Genomic DNA, 27,244 nt, shown 5'->3' with positions numbered 1-27,244 from the left:
TGCTCCAGAATTCTGCATTTAGCAGCTGCTGGTATATGTGTCTCTTGCCACACTCATAAAGGTTTTTATTGTACAATAATGTGACATATAGCTCATCCCTTCTATGGGTCGATGCATTATTTATAATTAACCAACTTTGCACCATCTTCATGTGTGGAAGGAGCGGTAATTGGAGCTATCCATTTTCAGTTCACAGGAAACAAGACACTCTTCGTTTTTCATGGTGTCATTTACTTACCGCTCTTTCTGCCACAGGTTTGAATTGTTCAGCTGTAGCTCCTGTGTTATTTCAACGCACTCACAACTGTGAGGAGATGCCTGTTCAAAGTGAACAAACCTGAAAGCTCATGTGAAAAGGCTGAGAGGTTACCTTCATCGCACCGCATCAGCGCAGATGCGTGGGGCAAAAGTGAAAAGCACACTGTCTGTACCCAAATCTGTTCGTCTGTAAAGTGAAACTAATCACGTTGATGTTAACGAATCTGAAAAAAAAAATGATTCAATGGAAGTTAAAATATTCGCCTGGCAGATGTTAGTGCTCGTAATAATTTTCCAGGGTTCACCTTGCACTAGGGTCATGAGGCACTTTGGATCCACAGAATGAAAGAACCCCATCCACCGTTTTGTTCTGAGAAATGGTCTGTATACTTACTCACTGTGCTTACTAACACTAATTCCTAGGCAGTTTCCCAAGCCCCTCTTGGCAGAAGATCATAGGAATCTCTGTAGTTGGCTTCCTCTTTCCTCCAGCTCTACTTTCTCCCATCAACGAGGCTGCAAGTTTGGGTCATCTTCTTCCATGGTGGGCCACAGAGGGGGACAATCCAGACATTGGACAATCCAGAAGTTCTGTCTCTGGAGCTCAGAGGAGGACCCTTGTTTCAGAATGAACTTCAGTGAAGGAGACAATGCTTTATGGGAGCCCAACGGTTAAAGAATCAACTCATTTCAGACACAGATACAGCACTAACCAAGGGGACTGCACAACTGTTCATGACTTGAAGGAGCTTTGAATAGAGCACAGGAGTCAGCCAGGTGAAATATTAAGCACAAAATAAACAATCTAAGGGCTGGATATAGGTACAAATCAGAGAGTGCTGCAGTCATTCATTCTGGCTAGGGAAACCCAGGAGGTATTTACAGAGGAATTTAAGCATCTGAGCTGAGAGGAGGATGATAAGAGAACTCCAACAGTGAGAAAAATTTCAACTAGTAAGTGGGGGCGGTTGGGCAGAGGACATTGCGTGGGAAGGAATAGGATAAGCATAGTTACGGAAGTGCCACAGCAAAAGCAAGTTGGCCATTTGGACTAGGGTAGGGCTCCCAAGGGGACACAATGCAAGAGTGATGAGGAGGTGGAGGCCACATTTCACCTCCAAGGTAAATTGTTTGTCATTTTTTTTCTGCTAGCAATGGCCTACTGTTTGGTTTTACAGGGAAGTGATCTAAGCAAGACAGCCATTTTTTAACGGATACATCCGTCCATTTTACCAAAATGGGATGGAGTAGGAGGAAACTGAAGGCCTCACCAATCCCCAACTGGGGATGACTTGCTCATTCGTCACACATAATATTTCACTGTATTCTTATTATTACTAAGCTATCTGTAATAGTGGAGGTCAGACCTCAGGTTAGCTCATGCCAAAGTGTAATCTCAGATATCTGTGAGAAGTTCACTATGTCGAGTACAACAGGATTCACAGCTGCTCCGAGATTTCCAAACCCTGGAACTGCTCACACGTGTCAGAGTAACCGAGCACACTGTCTTCTGTCTGCGGGTCTTTACTTAATTCCAGTTTCCATTTCTTTTACTAAGAAAGAGGTTCCTTCCACCTGTTTGTCCCATACCTTCCCATATTTATACTACCGGGGAAACTGTTTCAATCGATAAAGCTTATCTGTCATTTTTGTTTTCCCCTGATCTTTAGCATCTGTGGTCCTGAAGTCATTCTACATTAATCTGGTATATTGATTTTGCTTTTCTAAACGACAGCAACCTCGGCCAGGCTGCCTCTCACTCCTTGCCTCCTCAGCCCTTGCTCTTTCTAAAGGGTGATTCCTGACACCCCACAGCGTCATCTCGCCCGCCCCCGCTTCTCCCATCATTTGTAACCATGTCCGGAATCTCCTCTGTCTGCCTCCCACCACTGGCCCTGTTACAGCAGTGCTCTCGCCATAACCACAGGGTGACTATCAGCAGGACTCCGCCAGCCGGGCTAGGACCTCAGGCATTCGCACTTCCAATTTCCCCCTCCTCCGGCTCTACTGGTCCGGGAGCGCGCGGCCGCCGCTGCAGCCGGGAACACGCGCGGGGCCACTCGCGTAGGATCCAGGGGCGCCCGGCCCCGCCCCCGACCCAGCAGCTCAGGTTGCGGTCTCCCCCTCTCTCTCTGTCTCCCCTCCCGGCCCTAGACTTGCGGCCCCGCCCCAGCCCCGCCCCCTGGTTCCCGCCCCCGCCCGCCACCCGCGTCGCCGTCCCCCTCCCTCCCCGAGGCCCCGCCCAGGCCCCGCCCCCGCCGCGTTCTCGCCCCGCCCCCGGCCCGCGTCGGGGTCCCTCTCCCTCGCCGAGGCCCCGCCCAGGCCCCGCCCCCTCGCTCCCGCCCCGCCCCCAGCCCGCGTCGCCGTCTCTCGCCCTCTCGGGCCGCGCGGCCGGAGCTGGCACGGAGGAGCGGCGGCGGCGGCGGCGGCATCGCGGCCTGGGGACGCGGGCGGTCCACTAGACGCGGCGCCCCGAGAGCGCCCGCCGCGCGCGGACCTGCCTCCTGCGGTCCCGGGCTGCCGGGGAGCGTCCGGCGTTCCCCGAGGGCGGGCGTGTCCGCGCGGCGCGGGGCGGGGGCCGCAGCCTGTTGGAGCGCGCGGGGCGCCGGGCTGGGGGCGCGGGGAGCCCTGCGGGGGACCGCGCGGGCCCCGCTTCCTCTGCGGAGCAGTTTTCTCGAACTCTCCATCCCCGCCTCATTGGGGCCCATCGCTGCGGGGAGATCCCCTCCGGGTCTGCCGAAGGTAAGCGGACTTGGCCATTTAGGGGTCTCTTGTCCCCAAACCACAGCCAGAGGTCGGGGGTGGGGAGCGGAGGTTGGGGACCGCATGTTCGTAGGAAACGAATAGAAAAATGCAACAGGCGGGGCGGATCAGGAAACTCCTAGCGTTAATGTTTCCTGCAGAGAGGAGACTTGTCCAAGACTGAAACTTGGTTAGGTTCTTCAGAACCGAAGACGGGCAAAGGCGAGGCTGCTCCTTAAGTCTGGGTCTGAGCTCCCTCTGGTGGCTTCTTGTAAGGATGGAAAAGGAGGCTACAGGTGAGAGATTGGAGCGGGAACTGCTCTTCCTTGCTCCCACACGTTGTCATGATTTCTCCTTTGAGAGAAACGCCTCAGCAGTTCCCGTTACAAAGACACCTTCTGATCCCATGAAAGCTAAACCTTCAACCGGCATCAAAAAAGGTCCTTTCAACTTTTGTTTTTCGTCCCGGCGTACTTTGACGGAAACAAGAATGATTGCAGGGCTCATCTTTGTGTTAACTGCATTTGAATCAAACATTTTTAAGTGACTAAAGCAAGCCACAGTTAAAATATAAATACTGACGGGGACGTTATATCTTGTAGCTGCTTGGCATCTGCCAAGATTCATGGTTATCCTATTCTGTGCATTTAAAAGTATAACAAAAAAAGAATCACTTGCGCTGAGATTGTACTTAGATTTTATTGTGATTCTAAAATTTCTATCAAGCGATTGTAGAACATTGAAATCATCAGTTTATGTCCACTCTCAGCATACCTGTGGCCTCAGAGAATTTCTTTGTTTTGTTTTCCCCCCCAGAAAGGAATGTCATGAAAAAGGAACAGAGAAGAGAAGACTCTGTTGGTGAAAGGGGAGTTTTCTTACCCAGTCGGAGGTTACTTCATGATTGGAGAAGTACCTAGGCTGCTGAAGAGATTAGATTTTGATAGTTGGAGAGATGGAGCTGATGAAAAAAGACACGGAAATGCTTCCTCTGGGTCCTAACAGGCTGATGAGTAAGCAAGCCTGAAACAGACAGATTTGGAATGAAGGCAGGGATTTTGAGTTTTGTAAAATCAAGTGGGACTTTGAACACTTGTTGAGGATGTTTTCCTTTCAAAAATGGAAGAAGAAAAAATTCCCAAAGCAAGAAGTGTAAAAAGTTGAGAGGGGTAACACCCGAGTTCATGCCAGGAATTTCAGTGCTTCACCGACTTCTTTGGGCAAACCTACGCGAAGACTTGTACACATGTGGTGATTTTATCACCGGTGATGGTTTCCTGTGCTAGGAATGACTTCTTAATTTGGATTTTGGCGTGCTTTTTCTTTTTTTTTTTTTACAATGTGTGTTTTGACTCTTCATGTTAGATAGATTTATGTAAAAGTAAATCCTGAATTCATAGTATAACTATCTGTACCACTGTTTACTGCGTGATATGGAAAAATTAGAGGTTTTAACATTCCTTGAAGTTTCATTGGAAGCAAAACTGTGTCAGCGTCACAGATACACAGTGTAAGTTTTCTCTTTTTGGCAACTGTACTTGCTTTGAATGAGCCGAATGTCAGCTGGATTTCACAGCATATACGATTTACAATCTTGGTTTTATCAAGGCCTTAAATGTGTGTTTTATGCTAAGCAGATGGGAAACACTTTGAGCACTGTGTTTGACATGTATGCCTAAGGAAAGGAACTCCCTGATGGATCATGGCGTTAATGTTTACAGGACATTTCTTATTTTTAGCATTAGTGATGTTTGCTTTCTCTACTTTTGAGGAATCTGTGAGCAATTACTCTGATTGGGCAGTTTTCACAGATGATATAGATCAGTTTAAGACACAGAGAGTCCAAGATTTCAGACCCCACGAAAAGCTGAAGAAAAGTATGCTTCGTCCAAGTTTATATTTTGATGCTGGAGAAATCCAAGCAATGAGACAAAAGTCTCGCACAAGCCATTTGCACCTTTTCAGAGCTATCAGAAATGCAGTGACGATTATGCTGTCCAACCCCACATACTACCTACCTCCACCCAAGCATGCTGATTTTGCTGCCAAGTGGAATGAAATTTATGGTAACAATCTGCCTCCTTTAGCACTGTACTGTTTGTTATGCCCAGAAGACAGAGTTGCCTTTGAATTTGTCTTGGAATATATGGACAGGATGGTTGGCTACAAAGACTGGCTTGTTGAGAATGCGCCGGGAGATGAGGTCCCAGTTGGCCATTCCTTAACAGGTTTTGCCACTGCCTTTGACTTTTTATATAACTTACTAGATAATCATAGAAGACAAAAATACCTGGAAAAAATATGGACTATTACTGAGGAAATGTATGAGTATTCCAAGGTCCGCTCATGGGGCAAACAACTTCTCCATAACCACCAAGCTACTAATATGATAGCATTACTCACCGGGGCCTTGGTGACTGGGGTCGATAAAGGGTCTAAAGTAAATATATGGAAACAGGTTGTAGTAGATGTGATGGAAAAGACAATGTTTCTATTGAATCATATCGTTGATGGTTCTTTGGATGAAGGTGTGGCCTATGGAAGCTACACAGCTAAATCAGTCACACAATATGTTTTTCTGGCCCAGCGCCATTTTAATATCAACAACTTGGATAATAACTGGTTAAAAATGCACTTTTGGTTCTATTATGCCACCCTTTTACCAGGCTTCCAAAGAACTGTGGGTATAGCAGATTCCAATTATAATTGGTTTTATGGTCCGGAGAGCCAGTTAGTGTTTTTGGATAAGTTCATCTTAAAGAATGGAGCTGGAAATTGGTTAGCTCAGCAAATCAGAAGGCACCGGCCTAAAGATGGACCAATGGTCCCCTCCACTGCCCAGAGGTGGAGTACTCTTCACACTGAATACATCTGGTATGACCCCCAGCTCACCCCACAGCCTCCTGCTGAATATGGTACTGCAAAAATGCACATGTTCCCTAACTGGGGTGTCGTCACTTATGGGGCTGGGTTGCCAAATACACAGACCAATACCTTTGTGTCTTTTAAATCTGGGAAGCTAGGGGGACGAGCTGTGTATGACATAGTTCACTTTCAGCCATACTCCTGGATTGATGGGTGGAGAAGCTTTAACCCAGGACATGAACATCCAGATCAGAACTCATTTACTTTTGCCCCCAACGGGCAAGTATTTGTTTCCGAAGCTCTCTATGGACCCAAGTTGAGCCACCTTAACAATGTGCTGGTGTTTGCTCCATCACCTACAAGCCAGTGTAATAAGCCCTGGGAAGGTCAGCTGGGAGAATGTGCACAGTGGCTCAAGTGGACCGGCGAGGAGGTTGGCGACGCAGCTGGGGAAGTCATCACTGCCTCTCAACAGGGGGAAATGATATTTGTGAGTGGGGAAGCAGCGTCTGCGTATTCTTCAGCAATGAAGCTGAAAAGTGTATATCGTGCTTTGCTTCTCTTAAACTCACAAACTTTGCTTGTTGTTGATCACGTTGAGAGGCAAGAAGATTCCCCAATAAAATCTGTCAGTGCCTTCTTTCATAATCTGGATATTGATTTTAAGTACATCCCATATAGGTTTATGAACAGCTATAATGGCGCCATGATGGACGTGTGGGATGCACACTACAAAATGTTTTGGTTTGATCATCATGGCAGTAGCCCCATTGCTAGTATCCAGGAAGCAGAGCAAGCCGCTGAGTTTAAGAAACGGTGGACTCAATTTGTTAATGTTACATTTCAGATGGAATCCACAATCACAAGAATTGCATATGTCTTCTATGGGCCATATGTCAATGTTTCCAGCTGCAGATTTATTGATAATTCCGATTCTGGACTTCAGATTTCTCTCAATGTCAATAATACTGAACATGTTGTTTCCATTGTAACTGACTACCATAACCTGAAGACAAGATTCGATTACCTGGGATTTGGTGGCTTTGCCAGTGTGGCTGATCAAGGCCAAATAACCCGATTTGGTTTGGGCACTCAAGCAATAGTAAGGCCCATAAGACGTGATAGAGTTATTTTCCCCTTTGGATTTAAATTTAATATAGCAGTTGGGTTGATTTTGTGCATTAGCTTGGTGATTTTAACTTTTCAGTGGCGATTTTACCTTTCTTTTAGAAAGCTAATGCGGTGGATCCTAATACTTGTTGTTGCCTTGTGGTTTATTGAGCTGCTGGATGTGTGGAGCACTTGCACTCAGCCCATCTGTGCAAAATGGGCAAGGACGGAGGCCGAGGCAAGCACGAAGTCTTCGTCTCCCGAAGGGCACCACATTGATCTTCCCGATGTTGTCATTACCTCACTTCCTGGTTCAGGAGCTGAACTACTCAAACAACTTTTTTTCAACAGTAGCGATTTTCTCTACATCAGGGTTCCTACAGCCTACATTGATATCCCTGAAACTGAATTTGAAATCGACTCATTCGTGGATGCCTGTGAATGGAAGGCATCAGATATCCACAGTGTGCATTTCCGTTTGCTCCGGGGCTGGCTGCAGTCCTTAGTCCAAGACACAAAACTGCATTTGCAAAACATCCATCTGCATGAACCCAGTAGGAGTAAATTGGCCCAATATTTTGCAGCGAATAAGGACAAAAAAAGAAAACTGAAAAGGAGAGAGTCTTTGCCAGAACAAAGAAGTAGAATGAAAGGCGCCTTTGATAGAGATGCTGAATATATCAGGGCTTTGAGGAGACACCTGGTCTATTACCCAAGTGCGCGGCCTGTGCTCAGTTTAAGCAGCGGGAGCTGGACCTTAAAGCTTCATTTTTTTCAGGAAGTTTTAGGAGCTTCGATGAGGGCATTGTATGTAGTAAGAGACCCTCGGGCATGGATTTATTCAGTGCTGTACAGTAGTAAACCAAGTCTTTACTCTTTGAAGAATGTACCAGGGCACTTAGCTAAATTGTTTAAAGTAGAGGGAGGTAAAGGCAAATGTAACTTAAATTCGGGCTATGCTGTTGAGTATGAATCACTGAGGAAGGAATTATCAAAATCCACGTCAAACGCAGTCTCCCTGTTGTCTCATTTGTGGCTCGCCAACACAGCAGCAGCCCTGAGAATAAATACGGATTTGCTGCCTACCAGCTACCAGCTGATCAAGTTTGAAGATATTGTGCATTTTCCTCAGAAAACCACTGAAAAGATTTTTGCCTTTCTTGGAATTCCTTTGTCTCCTGCTAGTTTAAACCAAATATTGTTTGCCACCTCCACGAACCTTTTCTATCTTCCCTATGAAGGGGAAATATCACCAACTAACACTGATGTTTGGAAACAAAACTTGCCTAGAGATGAAATTAAACTCATAGAAAGCGTCTGCTGGACACTGATGGATCGTCTAGGATATCCAAAGTTTATGGACTAAATGCTGCAGGTCAGCAGAAATTTGCACTAATACTTTCCAACCCAATTTGTGCATATGAATTAGAAGAGTTTGTTTATTCTTGTACTGTGGGTGTGTGTGGTGTGTGTGCGTGTTTTCAGTCTGTTACTTGCACAAAGAGATTATTTTAAAAATAGGTACCATATTTGGTCTAGCAGGATTTATTTTTATGTCACCACTTTCCTTGCCTTTGTTTCTGAAATTTTTTCTGCTAAAATATCTCTGCTACAGAGGTGTAGATGAAGTTCTATCACAGGGATCAGGAGAGATGGGAAAGTTTTAAAGGTTTTTGTCTAACTCTCCTCCATCTGTAACCGTGCTGATCTGTCTTGGAACCTCAAACACTGCTAAAGGCCTTGATGGTTGCTTTACCAAAACATCTCTTGCTTTCAAGATGGGCTACAAAAGTTCCTTATATTTTTTAAAAGGTCTTCTAACACATTTATCTTGCACAAAAAGGAAAAAAAGGAATTCCTCTTACTGTGTATAATGTTCAGTGATGCCACTGAGAAATGCTAAAAACTGCTATCAGAACTACAGGATTTCTTCTGGAAACACAGATGGAAATACAAAATGAATGTTTTTTTGAGTCAGAAACAGTGACCTGAAAAGTCTTAAAAGTTTTTTATTTAGAACTAATAAGGCATAAGTCTTTGAACAATCTGGGTGCCAAGGGCTGGTAGAATATTTTCGACCTGCTTGTCTGTTTAAAACTCTCCTTTCTCTTTTGCCTTGTTGAAGCTACAGCTGTTCGCAATCACACCACTCCCACCCTATCCTTTCTGTCACTGTCATGCAAAACAATCAGTAGTTACTAATTGCTAAACTCCCAATATTTGTGGGGATTTTTTTTCCTGATGATTAATTTTGCATTAAAGCCTGACACAGAATCAAATGTCTTTTTGAGGAATTATCACTGTATGACTCAAAGAAAGCAGTGCCACTGCTGCCAGTGTTTTTTTAGACTGGAAAGAGAGTTGGAAAACTGCCTGACTTGCATCCCTTTGAATGCGTTTACAGACTGCCAGTGTCTGCAAAAGTTGAAGGCAAATGGGAGATGATGTCAGAGGCATCTGTTTCCTTTACCATCTGCATCTTATTATAAATGGAGTCATAAAATGTGGTTCATTTTATTTTGGTAGGCTCTGAAATCAAAATGCTATGCCGTTATAAGTCAGTGGAGTAATTACAATGTATTGGATGAAAACTATCAGGCAGTGTCGAGACTTGATGAAAATCTCTGTACAGATTGCAGTTTTCTTCCTGATGTTTCAAACTGTGGTTCCCCCACGCTCTCTGACGCTTGGGAGTCTGTCATTCCGACCTAGATAAAAGTGGTTCTTTGTCAGTAGTTTGTTATTATGTCAAAATGTGCCTCCAAAGTGATAAAGCTGTGGATATGTTACATCCCAGCAACCCCTCACCTGGCTGTCATTTTTCTCCCATCATCGTGTGAATGCAGACCGCTCCTCTTCCCGCGTATCTGTTTCCTTCCCGTAGCTCTCACTGCTTTCTCCCTGCAGTCAAAATTGATGAAAATCATATTCTATTAATATAGATTCAGAGGGCAACTGAAGACCTGAATCTACACTATTTTTCTCAAGGAAGATTGTTCTTTCTATCTCAGGGTTATCAACAAGCATGTAAAATTGCTACTTGGATGATTACACTGTTTCCATTATTGGGAAGAATCTCACTGTTGGCTTTCAATTCCCAGGATATGTGATCTCGAATCAGATCAAATAAAAAGGCTTTGGGTTGGCAGTAGTGTTAGGTCTGATCAAGGTAAGCATTACAAATATGTGCAGGAAACAAAGAAGAAGGCGGGAACTACCACTGACTTTCTTTTAACGTTGTACAGAAGCACACCCACAAGCAGAAGGGAGCCAGATTGAGTATGTGGAGGAATTGGGGGAGAGATGGGGAAAAATGAGAGAGAGTAATTCTGTGAAGGAATATGGGAACCTGTTATGGATAGCTGAATAAAGGGACACACTTTACAAAATGGTCTTCACGGTGTACGCTAACTTTCACCACTATGTAGCAATGCCAAGGTGAATTTCCATCTCTACTCACCCATTCCCAACCCCAGGGAAAGTTTGCTGGAGGGGGCGATTTCTCTATGCAGATTCCCCAGTGGACAATGTTATGTATGGGTGAGGGATGACACAGCCGTTGGATATGCGTGCATGTGTTGTTGCGTGGGACCCCCTGGCTTATAATCTCAGCACGTAACGTGACCGACTCCCAGAATATCCAGGCCCTGCACTCTTAGGGTGTTAGCCTAGGAAAAAGTCAAATAGCCTCTACACTTAAGTTTTAATCTTATCATCTTGAAAATAAAGGAACGATTATCACTATGTGACACTTCTAAAGGAAACACTTGTAAAAGGTCCTCTCTGTAAAATCAAACCTATTCTTCATTAACTTACCCAAACTTAGGCCTAACTGGGATAAAAGCTGTTATTCAAATAATAGCATATAAATCTTGAAATTTTGAATGTGTTAATTTTGCTGACAAAAGTAACAAAAATAAATGTAGTGGTAATAGTTAATCTGGTTTTCAAAAGTTTGAAATAAGGCAGATTACTCATTTAGGATTAAATAGGCCATATCCAGAATTGAAATTACTGTAATAAAAATTTCAGGAGAGGAAATGGGATAATCTATTCAGGAGAAAGAAGATAAATCTGTAAATATTCTTTAATTTATAGAGACCTAAAGAGGCACAAGTTTTAAGGGTCTGGTACAAGAATACATGCATGTGAGGCCTAGACCCCAAATATTAGACATTCGATTGGCTGTCTTTTTAGACAAACAGAAGAATTAGTAAAGACCTGGCAAGAATGAGATGTCAAATTCCCAGACATGGCGGAGGAGTTGCCTGTCGTTCGATCCTCAGCAACTGTATTCAGAGAACAACGTCTCCTCCACACACACTAGCTTGTCTTAAAAATTTCTCTTTTGTGGAAATGCCACCCCTCGTCTCTGTCACTTGCTTTTGATTGACATCATTTGTCTGCAGTTTTTGGTGCATCATCAAAGATCCTAGACATTCTTGATATATTAAGTGTATCACATTCCATTATCTGTGAGTGAGTAAACACTAACAGTAGTTTTGATGTTGGATTGGCTTAACTCTGATCAAAATTAGAAAAATGTTCACTGATAGTTTAGGAAAAAATGTGAATAGAAGGCAATATGTTAGAGTACCACTTCCAGAGATAAGGGTGCCTGATAGTCTAAGATCTATCAAGAAATTTAATATGTGAGCTATTTACTGCTTATTTAAATCTTGACCAAAGTATGTCTATAATATAGCTAAAAATGGCTGCTAAGGTAATTTTTCAAGTACTTGACTAGTATCATTTCCCTTCATTTTGGCAGAAAAATTCAAAGAATATTTTAAGAACAAAATCACTGAATTTTTGCATGAAGGATGATAGGTACTTCAGACAATGGATTCTAACATTCTCTAATTGACTTGTAGATGCTTGAGCTGTAATTTATATGAGCTTATGTTATATTTAGTCCAAGTAACATATACATGTTTAATTGATTCTATGTCTAAAGATTGGTTCAGCTAAGGCTTCCAAACCGTGGGGTTTTTTGTTTTTTGTTTCTTTCACACTTATCCAGTTATGCAGCAAGAAAACAAAGACTGAAAATCATAAGCTAGTTTATTGGAACAATATGTGTAACAAGACTCTTAAATAAATGAGAAGCAAAAAGCAACTTGGCTGTGGTTGGGATAATTTTTAATAGCCCTCCTCTTTAGGTCTTTGGGTAGCTGTGTGAGGATGTTGTATGGAGCTAGGAATGCAGGACAAGTTGAGTATTGACACACAGTCCCACAATTTCAGCCACCAATCTTGCACACTTCAAGATGATGGGCAAGCCTTGCCTCTGGGCCCCTAACTTAATTCCAAGTCCTGTCTGACTTGGACTCAGTCTATTTTACCCTTCTACATACATCATCCCAACTTACTAAATGGCAGGAACATCCCTGTACTGTGCATCGGCGCTTTACAGCTGCCCCTCCTGTCCCTGGTAGGATATCATGATATCATGGTCATTCACGCATGATATCACTAAAAAGAAGAAGGTTCTTGCATGTTTACTTAAGACGTTCTAAGTGGATGATGCACAGAGCTGGCACTGTGAAGAATTTTTTTTTTTTTTAAAGAAGGATAAGGTTCTATCATGAATTAGTCACTTAATATGTGCTACACATTGAACCATAAGGTTTTCACGTATCTCATTACACTCCTCACGACAACACTATTTGATACTTATTTTTACAGATAAATTTGAAACCCATACTATCTCTATGGGGAATATGTTTCTGTGATGGAATTTTGATGGATTTACAATTCATGCATCAGTTCACTTATTCACCATACTTTTTGGGTATCTGCTTTCAAGGTATTGATTAGCGTGAGGGAAGAACACAAAAATTGGTTGGGTATAACCCTGAAATGTCTCCAGAGACTTTAGTAGGAATTCACCAAGAAGAGAGGAGGGGCATGCTAGGTAGCAATTACCACCCAAGGAAAGGCACTGAAAAGTATTATCTGTTTTGTAGTAGACATTATTTCTTTCTGAAATAGTGGTTGTGAGGAAAGGGAGTAATTTATCAAGTTACAGGGAGTTATTGGTAAATTTGGATAGAGATCACCACCTATTTTTTTCTTAATTAGTCTTTGACGCTCTAGTTGTCATGGGACATCCCATTAATAAGTAGCCTTTCCAAAAGAGAGTGCAAATAGAACAAAATGAAACAAAAATAGATGCTTGCTCTTTCCCTACAGTCACTCAACTACCCCAGCACACTTATAACAAAGAAATTTGGTCTGTAGTTGGATATCGTGGGATGCCCTGAAGAGAAAAGAATGTGTGAGTGTAGTCTGGTGTGCGTGCACATCATTGCTAGTAATAATAGTAAGAAGGATAACTCAGTGTATTTCATCTAGGGTCCAGCTGGCCAACAGCATCTTCTTTTCCTCTCCCTCCGCTCTCTGCCTCCATTCACGGTACCAGGCACAGCTATCAATCCTGGGAATGCACTGGTGAACAAAACATACATGAGCCCTACCTCTATGGAACTGACAGTCTAGTGGGGACTATAAAGAAACACATTCTGCATTTCACAATGTTCCTAGCACAAAGGAGCCTACACAAGCCTACACAATATTCACGGGTGGAAGTGAATATTCTTGTCAAATCTGTGATTACCAGTCAATCAAATATATTTAAATAGAATCATTTTAGGAACAAAACAATCTGTTCTTATTTTCCCTACCATGTAAATAATACCAGAAGGAAGGAAGGGAAGGAGAGAGGCAAGGCAAGTGGGACAGAGGGAAGGAAGGAAGGATGGAAGGATGCAAGGATGGAAGGAAGGAACTTGGAACCTAAATCTGAACACAGAAAGTAAGGTGCACAATGAGAATCACTCCTGTGACAATTGTGTTAATTATTGTATGAACTATTTAAGAATCTCTTTGAAATCTTATGTAGTTAAAACTTTGGGGGAAAAAAGGATAAATTATAATCTGAGCAAATCTTTTTCATAATACATGTCAATTGCTGTATTTTATTTCTTTAAACTATTTCTGTATTGCTCTGACTCTCTTGAGATGAAATGTAATTTTTTTTTAAGTGTATTAACACTGATGTTGAATTTTACCTACTTATCTCAAGTTTTCAAATGTCCTAGATACATGGTGTTTTCCCATATGTTGTCTTTTTCTCTGTTTCTAAACTTGGGATATATAGATTGTTCTTAATGATTTGAGGAAGCAATGTTCATTCTCATGTGACATCCATGAAGCTCTCTATTCCTCCTTTTGGAAGTCAATTCAGCTCCCATCACTGTCACTTTTCTCATTTAGTAAATGAGCAGAATATTCTAATCCCTGCATTAAAATTTGGCACCTTTCCAGCCAGCCCTGCTGGTCTAGTGGTTAAGGTTCGGCACTCTCACCGCTTCAATGGCCTGGGTTTGCTCCCTGGTCGTGGAACCACACCGCCCATCTTGTCAGTTGCCATGTTGTGGCTGCAGCTCACGTGGAAGAACTAGAAGGACTTACAGCCAGGCTGTATAACCATGCACTGCGGCTTTTGGGAGAAGGAAAAAAAAAAAGGAAGATTGGCAATAGATGTTAGCTCAGGGCGAATCCTTTCCTGCAAAAAAAAAATCAGGCACCTTTCCATGAAAAATTCATAAGACATTTCTTATCTTATTCATTGCATAATGCAAATAATGCTCTAAACCCATGTTGTACTACAATGGGAGATTACTGCCAATTTTATTAATAGTTATTTATTGTTTCAATTATGTGTTCATTTATTCCTTTATCTTGTTCCAAAAGATTAATTTTGTTGTAGATTTGTTTAAAGTTCTTGGAATTTTAAAATATGGCTAACTATATTGAGCCATTTTAATTTGATACCTTAATGCAATATTTCACAAAGCTTTGAAGGGGAATTTATTTATCTGTATAAGAACACATAATACAACCAAGAAGTGATGAAATTCCTTTCATAAGATACCCATGAAAAGACAAATGCATATAAAGAATACAGTTAATAAAAATTAACCCCGCACAAACAAAATAGGTGGTCTTGACTCCTCATTTTCAACCACTAACCTGAGTGCCCTGGCTAATTCAATGCTAACCAAAGCATAGCACACTTACAGTTGGTTTATGTGCACCCGTGAATGGAACAGGTGGTTATTTCTCTCTAGATTTACCAAAATAAACTGAAATTACATACATGCAGTTATATTTTACCCAACATTCATTATAAGACTATCTAAAATACCCCATTATGGAACACGAGTAGAAAGGTACATGCTTGTATACACGCATAAAAACGTGGCAGGATTCCATTACTATAAGAGCATAAGGTTTTCTCTATAACCAGCAGACTGCCCTAGTGGGTTTTTCACAAGCCATGTTTGTACCTTCCTCCATTTCCTGGCTTAATTTGAAAGGGAAGATTTCTATTAAAAATGTTATATTTACAACACTTTTATATATTGTATGAGCTTTGAAATTAGATAAAATAATAAAAATCCCTAGGTCAGTAGAGACTGACCTGCTGTGAGGTCTTAAGCAAGTTGCTTCATTTTAATCTTCATTTTCCCATCTGTAAAACTCTCTCACAGTTCAGGCAAGGATTAAATAAAATCATGTGTGAAAATCAATAGAACAGTACTTGTTTCCTCCTTGTGATCACCTCCAATTCTCTAGTCTTATTGAGTGTATATATATATAGAGAGAGAGAGAGAGCAGAGAGATGTTTACTTGGATTCTATTGTTGTATGTGCCCCAAGAAAAGGCAAACCCATATATAGTGTGATGCACCATTTTCTCAATGACAAGATATTAAAAATGTTTTCAGATAATTTGAGCATACATGGTTAAGATATATAGACCAAATAGACATCTATTTTAGTATTTAATATGTTAATTGAGTTGCACAAACATGTAAAATCACCATTACACAATTAATATATTAATTGGGAAACACTATTTTTTTATGTTAATGTTTCAAGAAAAAATTTATTCAAACTTTCACTTACTTCAACGTCGTCATCATTTCTAGAGCCATATTTTGAGTTTTTCCAGAGCATATCGTAGTGACTTCTGAGTTTTATTGAGATATAGAAATTTTTGAATTCAAGTATGATGCTATTACTCGAAATTTTATTCCATGTTACAAATGCCATTTGTATAAGATTAAGCATAACTTTATGTTCATACTTTCATTCAGTATATATGTAATTGTGATCTTCTACATTGTAACCGTATTTTTACGTATTTTAATTTTTTCCACTTATTTATTATGAAATATGCATAAAAGCTGGGGGTGTCTAAGACTGTGTGTGAACACTTCATTTACTACACTGGCTATGATGGAATAAGTGGAAACCAATCAGAGGTAGTGTATCTAAATTACATATATATGTGTATATATCATGATTATTCCCCTTAGCACCACATATAACAGAAGATTATATTAATATAAAATTATCTAGTCTATATGGAATAATTTTTTCTGTTATTTCACTTGTCATTCGCACATATTCTTTGGGTTGGGGTGCTTTATCCTCTGGTTGGTGCTTTGTAAGTTCGGATGCTTTCTCTTTTTCAAGGCTGTAGGTTGGGACCCAGGAGCAAATTCCAGAGCCTCCAGCCAGAAACTCAGCCTTCCAGTGAGGAGTACAAGAGAGCATGCACCTCTGCGTTGGGACCAAGTGCCATAGACCTATGATAGTAGGGTTTGTACCCTTGATGGAGAGGAATTCCTTTTCTGTGATTGGTTTTCTCTTGGGTATTGCTGTCCACTCCTTTGCTATGGTTCACTGTATGTGAATTAGAAAACACTATTGTGTTGATCCTTGCATATGCCAGCTCTACTGCCCCCACTTATCAAACTGTAGGTATTATGGATATGCAAAATAGGTTGCACCAATATGTTGACACTGAAGAGATGTGTTGACTTTATCTGGGAAATCAGAAGCCCTCTTCTATCATATTGACAAGTTTCTGTGGCCAGAGCTGGGACTTAGAGTCAGAATTCGTATACTCACACACTCTGCAATATGGTACAAAACATATATGATATAAAAGATATTAACAAACGTGAGTGTACCTACCATCCACTCTGAGAAATGCACAATTAATACTAGTAGTTAAGCCCCCCATCTGACCTTCCATTATCACATCCTCCTGCTCCCACCAACCATCCCAGAGGTAATGTCTATCCTGAATTTTGTGTTTACTGTTCTCTTGCTTTTCTTTATAGCTTCACCACATATTTCTCTCTCCTTATCAACATGTTATGTATTTTTGCATGTTTTCAAACTTTATGTAAGCAGAAACATACTGCGTATATTCTTGTGCAACTTGCTTTCTTTTGTTTGTCTAATGCATGTTGGTGTTTGCAGGTGGAGATCACATTTTCAACTTGGTAGTGTTCCCCTATATGAATATGCCATTATCTGAACATACCATTCTTTATTTATCTGTTATCCTGTCAATGGATTTTGGGAATATTTCTAATTTTTGAAAAACCAAACATTGTATATAAAAATTCTTATATATGTTCTATAATGCACATAAAAAAGAATTTTGTCATTGTGTTTTGTTTGTACCCAGAACCTTCCCACCCATCCCCACCTTCCTAGTATATATATCTAGGGCAGAAAGCACATCCTCAGCTATTCTAGACGATGCTACATTATTGTTTTTCCAGATTGTGTCTACAAATAGACACTCTAACCATTATAGAAAAGTTTCTGTCGCTACAGATTTTCTCCTGTACTTGACATTTTCAGACTTTTTAATATTTTCCTGTCCAGTGGGGTAAAAGAGTGTCACATTTTTGTTTTCATTTGCAGTTCTCTGATTATTAATGACATATAGCATATACACTCCCATGCGTGTGTGCACATACACGTATATAGTAGTCCTTATTTTTTCCATTTGTGTCTCTTTTGTGAAATGAAATCCATGTTCATGTCTTTTATCCATTTTTCTGTTGAGTTCACTTTTTTTTCTTATTGATTCATTTAAGTTTACCATACATTCATAATATTAACCCTTTTTCAGTTATATGTGTTGTGAATAATTGTCGGCTTATATTTTCATAATCTTTGTGCTATGACTTGGGTGATAAATTTCGATACACAGATGTTCTTAATTTGAATGTAAGCAAATATGTCAGTGTTTTCCTGTATTATTTATGGGTTTTTTTCCATCTTATTAAAGAATCTTTCCCAAAGTCCTGGCACTGAAACTGTTCTCCTCTGTTTTCTTCTAAGCATTTTAATTTTTTTATTGGTTATTTATTGCTGCATAACATATTACCACAAACTTAATGGATTAAAACAACACACATGTATCATCTCATAGTTTCTGTGGGTAGGAATCCAGGCATGGCTTAACTGAGTCCTCTGCTCAGGATCTTGCATAAGGCAGCAATCAACTGCTGCTGGGATCTCACCTGAGACTCACCTGGAGAAGCGTCCTCTTCCAAGCTCTGTGGTTGTTGGCAAGATTCAGTTCCTTGTGGGCGTTGAACTGAAAGCCTCAGTTCTTTTCTGGCTGTTGGCTGCAGATCACCCTCAGTCACTTGGTGTGTGGGCTTCTTTATGTGGCAGTTTATTTCCTGAAAGCCAAAAGAGAGAGAATCAATCGATAGAGACACTGCTAACAATGGAGCGTAATCATGGAAGTGACACCCAGTCAACATTGGTTAGAAGCAAGTGACAGGTCCCACCCACACCCAAGGGGAAGGGATTACATAAAGGCATAAATACTGGGAGATGTAGTAATTGGGGGTCATTTTAGAGTCTTATCTGTCACAAACTTTGTCTTTTATATTTAAATATTTAATCTGCTTTACATTAATTATATTTAGTCTGAGATTATTATTTTTCTGTGTGATTAACCTGTTGTCCTAGACTGAAAAGATTGAATAACCTTTTCCTTCCCACTAACCTCCGATTCCATCTCTACCACTTATCCAGTCCTTATATTTTGTATGAGTCTCTTCTGAGCTCTCTACTTTATTCTGCTGGCAAATTTGATTACGCCAATGACAATACCACACTGTCTTAATTACTATAGCCTTTTTGTTAAAGCCTTGAAATCTGGAAAGGCAAATCTCTTTATTTTCCTTTTCCTCATTTTGTCTTAGATCTTCTTAAGCCTTTGTTCTTTCATATGTGTTTTAGAATTAGTTTGCACAATTCCTTAAAACAAACAAAGAACAATACATGTTAATTGTAAATACATTATATCAATTTTGGGAGAATTGACCTCTACATTAATTAGTCCCTATTCATGAACATGATATGTCTCTCTTTTTATATAATATTTATTAATCCTTTGATAGATTTAAGTCTGAGCACTTTATATATTGTTATTACAGCAGATGATATTTATTTTTAATTATATGTTCTAACTATTACTAATATATAGAAAATGCAATTGATTTTTGTATATTTATATTGTATCAGGGACCTTATTAAATCCTCTTACTAATTTAATAATTTGCCTGTAAATTCTTTCAAAATACTTATGTGGGTGGTTTTGTAATCTGTAATTAATGAGAATTATATTTCTTTCCTTCTAATCTTATAACTTTTTAATGTTCTTACTGCATTTGTTACGTCCTCCTGTAAAGTACCGAATGGATTTGGTAATAGTGAGTGTTCTTATACTGTTCCTAACGTGAATGGAGTGCTTCTGCATTTCACCACTGAGCAAACAGATGCTGTGTGTATTGCATAGATTCACCTTATCAGGATGTAATAGTCCCTTCTATTCCTATTTGATAAGTAACTATTTATCATCAATGCATGCTGAGATTTATTCAATGCTGTTGCTGCATTTATTATAATAGTCCTATGTTTCTTTGCCTTTATCTATTAATGAAGTTGTGTTATGTGAAAATATCTTTTTTTCTTTTCAGATTAAAACAAACTTGTTTGCTATGATAAAACCAGCCTGGGAATGATTCATTATATTTGAGTATGTTGCTGGATTGAGTTTGTTAATAATTAATTTAAGATGTTTATATCAATATTTGTCTTGATTTTCTCATACTATACTTTACTATACTTGTCTAATTTTGAAGCCAATATACTTGTCACATAAAATAAGTTGAGGATGCTCTATTTTTATATTCTCTAGAAAAGTTTGCATAAGATTGAAATGATCTAATGCTAGAATGTTTGTTAGAAGTCGCTTGTAAAACAGCTGGCCATTATGTTTCCTTTGTGGGAACGTTTTAATTATGTATACAATTTTATTTGATGGTTATAGGTTTACTTTATTTAGTTCATATATTTACTTTGAAGCATATTTTGGCAAGTTATATTTTTAAAGAATTTGCCCTTTCTCTTAGTTTTTCACATTTATTGACCTAAATTTGCTCAGAATGCATTTTGCTGCCTCTCTGTCCATTCCCCTTAGACATTTTTTTTCACCCCTAATATTGAGCTGGTGTGCCTTTTTTTTTTGTTTGTTTCTTGTGGTTTTTGGCTGGTGGACATAGACAAAAAAATAAGGGGCCATATAATTAAATGGCCTTTTATATAAGTCTTTTCAGAGACTAACTTTTAGGTTTTTTTGTTCCTATCTACTATTTTATGTTTATTTGCTATTGCATAACTTTGGCTCCTGATCTTACATATTTCCTTCATTCTATTTTATTTATTTTCTCTAATTTGCTGTTTTTGTATTTTGTATCTTTAATTATATGCCCCATTTATTTTTTGTTAATGTTTGCCAGCCAAAAACCACGAGGAACAAACTGGATTTATTAGTTATTATCGTAAGAGGAATTTAAATAGTACAACTTTGCTCTGAATTAACTGCTGTCAGTCAGTGGGGGTAATTCTGTAATTGATCTGAATAAACCTTATCTGGAAGGAGGGAAGAGTAGAGAGAGGCTGAAGCTGTAATTGGTAAAGTAGTAGCCATCACTCATATTAACTGGGAGAGAGAAATGTTTAGTATTCTGTGGTTTGGAAGATGTTTATATTTTTTCTGTGTCCAGACATGCTTACGGATTGGTCTTGTTTTTGTCTTGATCCATTATAGTCATAGGGTTGATTTGTTCTTTGAAATTATTTATGTTCAACCAGAGGATGTTAGACCTGGCTAATGGCGACAGGCCAGCTCCTGGATGTCAGGAGCTGTTTTGTTTTTCATTCTCATTTTAAAGTATTTATTATTTTTACTACGTTAATTTAAGGCAATTGATTTACCTCTAAAATCATATTGCTTGTGTCCAGACATTTTAGTAAGTAGTTTTTCCATTGTGCCTTCTAAGTGTTTTCTGAATTCCAGTGTGATCTCTTATGCAACCATGAGTATTAATTCTTGTCTTTGTAGTGTTTCCCTAAGTTATCCCTTGTTGTCACTTTTTAATCTTCAGTACATGGCAGTCAGAAACTACGGACTGTATGGCACTCGTTTTGTGAAATGTACATCTCTCTGCCTGGCTGTGGGCTGGTATCTGGTAGATTTTCATGAGTGCTCCATGTGTTGTGTAAAATAATGGATACTCTTCACTTTTTGGGTATGATGTTCTAAAAATGCCTGCAGGATCTAGCTTGACAATTTTTATATTTAAAATGTGTATCCATATGAGTTTTTTCTGGTCTTTCAATGACTATAAAAGGGATTAGACACATATGCATGTGATTAGATGCATATAATCTAGTATTTGTTGTAAATTTTATGAATTGAGCCTTTATGTAGTAACCTTCTTTATTTCTAGCATTGCTGTTGGCTTAAAGAATTGTTTTTTTCTACGATACTAGATAACGTAAATGTGCCCTTTGTTTAGTATTAGCCTGGCATGTAATTTTTCATCTTGATATTTTCAAACATTTTGTGGCCTTATTTTTTAGAATACATCCTGAAAATAGAATATAGTGAATTTTTATTCATAGCCTAACAATCATTGTCTTTTATTATCTGAAGTGTTTAATTATTTATATTCATTGTGATTATTTAAATGCTCAGATTTGTTTATAACAATTAGTATGTACTTTCTGTTTATATCTGTATTTACTATGTTTCTTTTAAATTTTCTCCTTTCTTGAATGATTTTTAATTGATTGTCTCTCTTTCTCTCTTTTACTGAATTAGAAGCAGTGCATCCTATTTATATTATTTTGAGACTTATTATGGAAAAATGGAAAGTGAAGATTACTCTTTTATACACCCAAAATTTGTTTATATTTATCCATATGTTTAAGTCTTTTGTCCTTTCCGCCCCATCAAGCTGTTCAAGCCTTTCTTCTATCTGTTTTTTCTTTTTCTATTTTAAGTATATCTTAATATTGTCTCAATTTTTATTTGCCTAAAATATGTCTTTTTTGGCGTTCATTCTTGCAAAGTAAGTTTGCTGTGCATACAGCCCTAGTTAACAGCACTTTGAATATATTATTCCACTTATTCTTTGGCTACTTCTGCTTTCTTTGTGAAATAGGTAGCAAGGTCAGCAGCTGAGAATAAATATGGAGGAAGAGGTGTTGGAGGTTTGAGGAGAGAAAAGAAGGTATAAAATTGTCATCTAGGAGAGTGAAGGCATAAATAGGGTAGAAAGAAAAATCGTACCGTTGCCCACAGCCTGCGGGGCCCCCTTGATGATAATGGCTCTGCATTTAAAGTAAGAGACCCGGTTTCTCCCTGCTTGGTTCAATTGCACACAATGAAGTGTGGAAAAAATGGAAAGCTGGATTGACCAGATTCTGGTTGTTTCATTGTGAGATGACAGGAGAAAAGAATATGAGATGAGGTTGTATGTTGGGGACTGATTGTAGAGAGCAGAGAGTCTTCTGAGGAAATGAGACTTAGGAGACATAGTTACAAAGGATTTTAGATTCAGGTGACACGAAAGGCTGTTGGAGTGGAGGTCTAGCTGGTAAGATAGGAGGCAATGCTCTAACAGTGGGATCCTTGGAATTGAGATTATTGAAGCATTGACGTTATTGATAATAATAAAATCTAGGGCAGCAGTTCTAAAACGTTTTTCTCTTGAAAACGCTTCGCACTCTTAAAAATTATTGAGTGCTCACAAAACTTTGTTTTATGTGTGTTATGTCAATATTTAACATACCCAAAGTTAGAACTGAGGATTTTTTGTAATATTTATTTATAAGTTTATTTAAAAATAACAGCAATAAACCCATGGTAGCATGATACATGATAGCGTAATTCTTTGATAAAAATCACTGTATTTTCCAAAAGAAAAAAAATAGAAGAGTGTCATTGTTTCACATTTTTACCAATCGCTTAAATGTTTGGCTTATTAGAAGACCGCTGCATTTTCATATCTGCTTCTGGATCACATGATGTGCTTAGCTCTGGAAAACCCCACTGTAGACTTGTGAAAAAATGAGAATTAAAAAAAGAAATAAATTTTTTTTATTACCATGAAAAAAGTTTTTACCTCACAGATCCTCTGAAAATGTCTCAGGGACCCCCAGGGATCCATGGAGCATATATTGAGAGTTGCTGGTCTAGTGGATGACAGGGGAGTGAATGAATAAAGACATCTGATTATTTGAGATGAGGACATCAAGGAACTAAAAGCCCAGAGTACTGGAAGGAACATCCATGTGTAAGGTGATCAAAAAATATATCAACGGGGCCAGCGTGGTGGCACAGCGGTTAAGTGCACGCGATCTGCTTTGGTGGCCCGGCGTTCGCAGGTTCGGATCCTGGTGCACATCGACGCACGGCTTGTCAGGCCATGCTGTGGCGACATCCCATATAAAGTAGAGGAAGATGGACATGGATGTTAGCCCAGGGCCAGTCTTCCTCAGCAAAAAGAGGAGGATTGGCATCAGATCTTAGATCAGGGCTGATCTTCTTCACGAAAAAAAAAAAAATATATATATATATATATATCACCAATCTAGTATAATTATGAGATTAAAAGAACATTGAAAATAATTTTTTAAAATATATATTAATTCTGGAAGTGTTACAAGCAAATTAGGACATTTGATGGATATTGAAATTATGAATAATAATAACAGGAGAAATATTGAGAGGGTAACAGTGAGTCAGGAGATCAAAACTTTAAGGAATGAGGTGGAGTTGGAGAAGGACTACACCAGGCAAGATGATGAATGAATGGTATAATCTACTAACTAAAGAGTCAGTGCTGGCTGCTTTTTGGGAGGAGGAATGATAATTCTCTAGAAGGTAAAAAAGAAGCCAAAGGACCCTACTCCACCTTCAAAACCAGGCAGGAGGAGAGTGGAAGAGAGCATAGCCAGCACTTGAGTGAAGCGCAAAGGAAGAAATGTCCTCTAGTGTGAGCCAAGTTACAGCAGGAACAAGGGAGGAAAAGGAATGTTCAGAGAAGAGGCTGAGGTTGTAAGGGGTTTTGCTGGCTGATTTCCCGAGGGCACAGCGCAAGGGTTTCAGGAGCTGGAGAAGGGTCAGAAATGGCTTTGAACAGTGGCATTTGGTTTTAGAGTGTGGACAAAGAGGAATAACGTCATAGTCTTGGGATTCTTGGGGTGAACAGCAGTAAACAGGTATTAAGGGCATAATGAAATTACTTATAATGGTCTCAAGGCAGGTAATGGTAAAGAAGCTGTGAGGGTTAGAGGTGGAAGGTTGAGGATTTAGTTTGGCTACAGATAACAGAAAACAGTGGCTTACTACATAATGATTTATTTTTCTCCCATATAAGAGAGGTGCATAGACAGATAATACAAGGACTGGTCAATATAGCTCCCCAGTAATAAGGGACACAGCTCCTTCCGCCCTTACCATGCTTCTCCATCATTCTCAGCCTGTGCGTGCCATTTCCGAGATTGCTTAATGAGCCAAGGAGGCTAGCATTCACCATTGCTGCAAGCCAGGAAGCAGGAAGCAGGAAGAGGAAAGAGAAACATCCCAGCTGATGTACTCATTTTAAAAGATCTTTCCAAAAAAGAGCCTCCTATCCAACAACTTCCACTTTTCTGAACTATAATTTTGGTAGAAAAGAAAAATTTCTGGAATTACCTGAGAGGATTTAAAAACAGCAATGCAGAGGCATTTAGCCTCCCCAGATTCATTTTCCTTGCCCTGGGGTGGTTCGAGGATTTTTAAAAATGTTCTCCCTCCAGGGGCTTCTGTTATGTAGCCAGGGTTGACATCTACTGCATTAGGCAGATAATATTCCAAACAATTACAGTTATTTCTTGTTTTTTGTGTAGTCATGTTCTATGTAATTGCTGCAAACACTGGATTAGTGAATACTGCACCATTGCTCCTAGGGTAAATACATGGTTAGATTCCTTCATGCTTCTGATCACTACATTTTTACCAACTGATCAATGCATAGCCTTGTTTTAGGTGTATTTCTGTTTAAAGACATCTTATTTAACATATATTGATGATTCTTTGTCAACATTGAACTCATGGCCAACAGCTGCATAACTCTTGCCTGAAGAAAGCTTATCAAAGCTCATTTCCTCTGTCAGGTACACCACAGCCGCCTTGTGCCTAGGAACACGAGGCAGCACTTCATCCTATGCTTCAGGATTTTAAACAGGGAAATCACCAACAAAAAGCTCCCAAAATGTGCGAAGTATGGCACTTGATTGACCTGAAAAGCCCACTTGCTTACAATAGGAGAGCCGAGACAAGAAGGCAGAGCCTCGCCTTGTCTGACCTCAGCTGGGCACGTATGTGCCAGGGGACTCAGACTTTTTGCCACTCTGTGCATATCTGCAAGTACGCATGTGCCATGATTGTTGATTTGGGGGGAACAAATAAATTTTGGCGAGTAGGCAAATTCCAAGATAAAGAATCTGCAAATAACAAGGATCAACTGTGTCTGAAGTTCCTTTTCCTTCTAACCTCGCTCTTTGATCTTTCAGGGGTATCTGCCTTGAAAAACAGCTTCCACGTCCACTCGCCTTCTGTGTACGAGCACTCTCTGCTTCACTTCAACAACCAGAATTATGTCGTCTGCCTCGGTCTTTCAATAAATTTCAGCAGTTTTTGTTCTTTTTCTTTCCCTCATTTTCAACACTTTTTAAGAGTGATATTGTTTACTCTCAATAAAGTATTGTGAGGGAGAGGGGATTTCTGATTTTAAAAATATGTGTATTTTTGGGGCTGGCCCAATGGCACAGTCGTAAACTTCACACTCTCCAGTTCAGCGGGCTGGAGTTCGCAGGTTTGGATCCTGGGCATGGACCAACATGGCTCATCAAGCCATGCTGTGGGAGCGTCCCACATACAAAATAGAGGAGGATGGGCACGGATGTTAGCTCAGGGCCAATCTTCCTCAGCCAAAAGAGGAAGATTGGCAACAGACTTTATCTCAGGGTCAATCTTCCTCACCAAAAAAAAAAAAAAAGAAAAAAAGTATATTCTTTGAAGAAAGTTTTGAAAACAGAAAAATATGAGGAGCACCCAAAAATCCGTCTCTGAGCAATACTTACTATTCACATTTTACTGTGTGTCCTTTCACTTTCAGGTTTATAAAGATACATGAATAGATAAAGTGATCTGAACTGGGATCAAACTGTAATCCAATTCTCAATTAATAAGGTACACATAGACTCAGTAATATTAATTCTAACTAACTGCGAATATTGACCTAATTGCTAATCTCTTTAGATATATTTCAACTTTATCCTTCAATGGATAAACATGACTTTCTAAAGTAGCTATTTTTAGAATCTCAAATTCAATAATTAGAGGGTGAGACATATTATTATTCATAATAGGATCCAATCTTATTTTTTCCTGGATACCCTAAAATATGTTTCAAATGGATTAATAATATGAATGTAAACACAGACATTTCAAATTACAGTGAGGAAATGATTGTTCATATAATATTGAGGGTAAGGAAGGCGGGACTATGTAATCATTACAACAAAGCGAGAAATCAGATAAGAAAAGACTGAGATTTGCATGCATATTTTTTAATCTTCTGTATGTCAAAACAAAACAACAAACCCCACAAGAACAGCATTTAAAAAGAGCACCAAATTAGAAAACATGATTTCACTATAAACAACTAAAGATTTAATATCTGTAATGTAGAAAAAATTTTATGTCCATAAGTAAAAAAATGAATATTACAACTTTAAAAGAGAGAAGTTAAAAGTGATAAACATGCATAAAGCAGATAACATTTCACCAATTCAAAGTACAAGCACTGTTACTTTCTTTTTATTTCACAATTCGTTATCATAAACTCCAAATTATTTCTCCTTAAGGCCTGTCCTCCCATTACCAAATAAATGGGGGAAAGAAAAAGAAATACAGGGGGGAAAAGTCTAAAATTCCTTTGTATTTAATCAACAGGTTTCAGGCCTGCTTGCAAACA

At 39.4% G+C, this 27,244-nt stretch overlaps 1 protein-coding gene across 5 annotated transcripts; it reads left to right on the top strand.

Annotated features, from left to right (window-relative positions):
• Nucleotides 1–2,682: 2,682 nt before the first annotated feature.
• DSEL (dermatan sulfate epimerase like) lies at nucleotides 2,683–25,921 on the top strand. Of its 5 annotated transcripts, XR_009222468.1 has the most exons (5): nucleotides 2,683–3,000; nucleotides 3,817–8,350; nucleotides 16,524–16,649; nucleotides 23,372–23,520; nucleotides 25,779–25,921. XR_009222468.1 is itself a non-coding variant. In XM_058557280.1 (3 exons), the coding sequence occupies exon 2, from the start codon at nucleotides 4,703–4,705 to the stop codon at nucleotides 8,339–8,341; it is 3,639 nt and encodes a 1,212-aa protein (XP_058413263.1). In that variant the 5' UTR covers nucleotides 2,683–3,000; nucleotides 3,817–4,702; the 3' UTR covers nucleotides 8,342–8,350; nucleotides 16,524–17,337. The 5 variants fall into 5 exon arrangements, 3 of the variants coding, with proteins under 3 accessions (XP_058413263.1, XP_058413264.1, XP_058413262.1); XR_009222467.1 differs by lacking the exon at nucleotides 25,779–25,921 and having other exon boundaries at nucleotides 23,372–23,714; XM_058557280.1 differs by lacking the exons at nucleotides 23,372–23,520; nucleotides 25,779–25,921 and having other exon boundaries at nucleotides 16,524–17,337.
• The last annotated feature ends 1,323 nt before the right edge of the window (nucleotides 25,922–27,244 follow it).

This window comes from Diceros bicornis, chromosome 16 (genome assembly GCF_020826845.1).
Source record: "Diceros bicornis minor isolate mBicDic1 chromosome 16, mDicBic1.mat.cur, whole genome shotgun sequence".
NCBI lineage: Eukaryota > Metazoa > Chordata > Mammalia > Perissodactyla > Rhinocerotidae > Diceros > Diceros bicornis.
The sequence above is the reverse complement of the archived record's forward strand: the minus strand, read 5'-3'. Positions and strand labels throughout refer to the sequence as shown.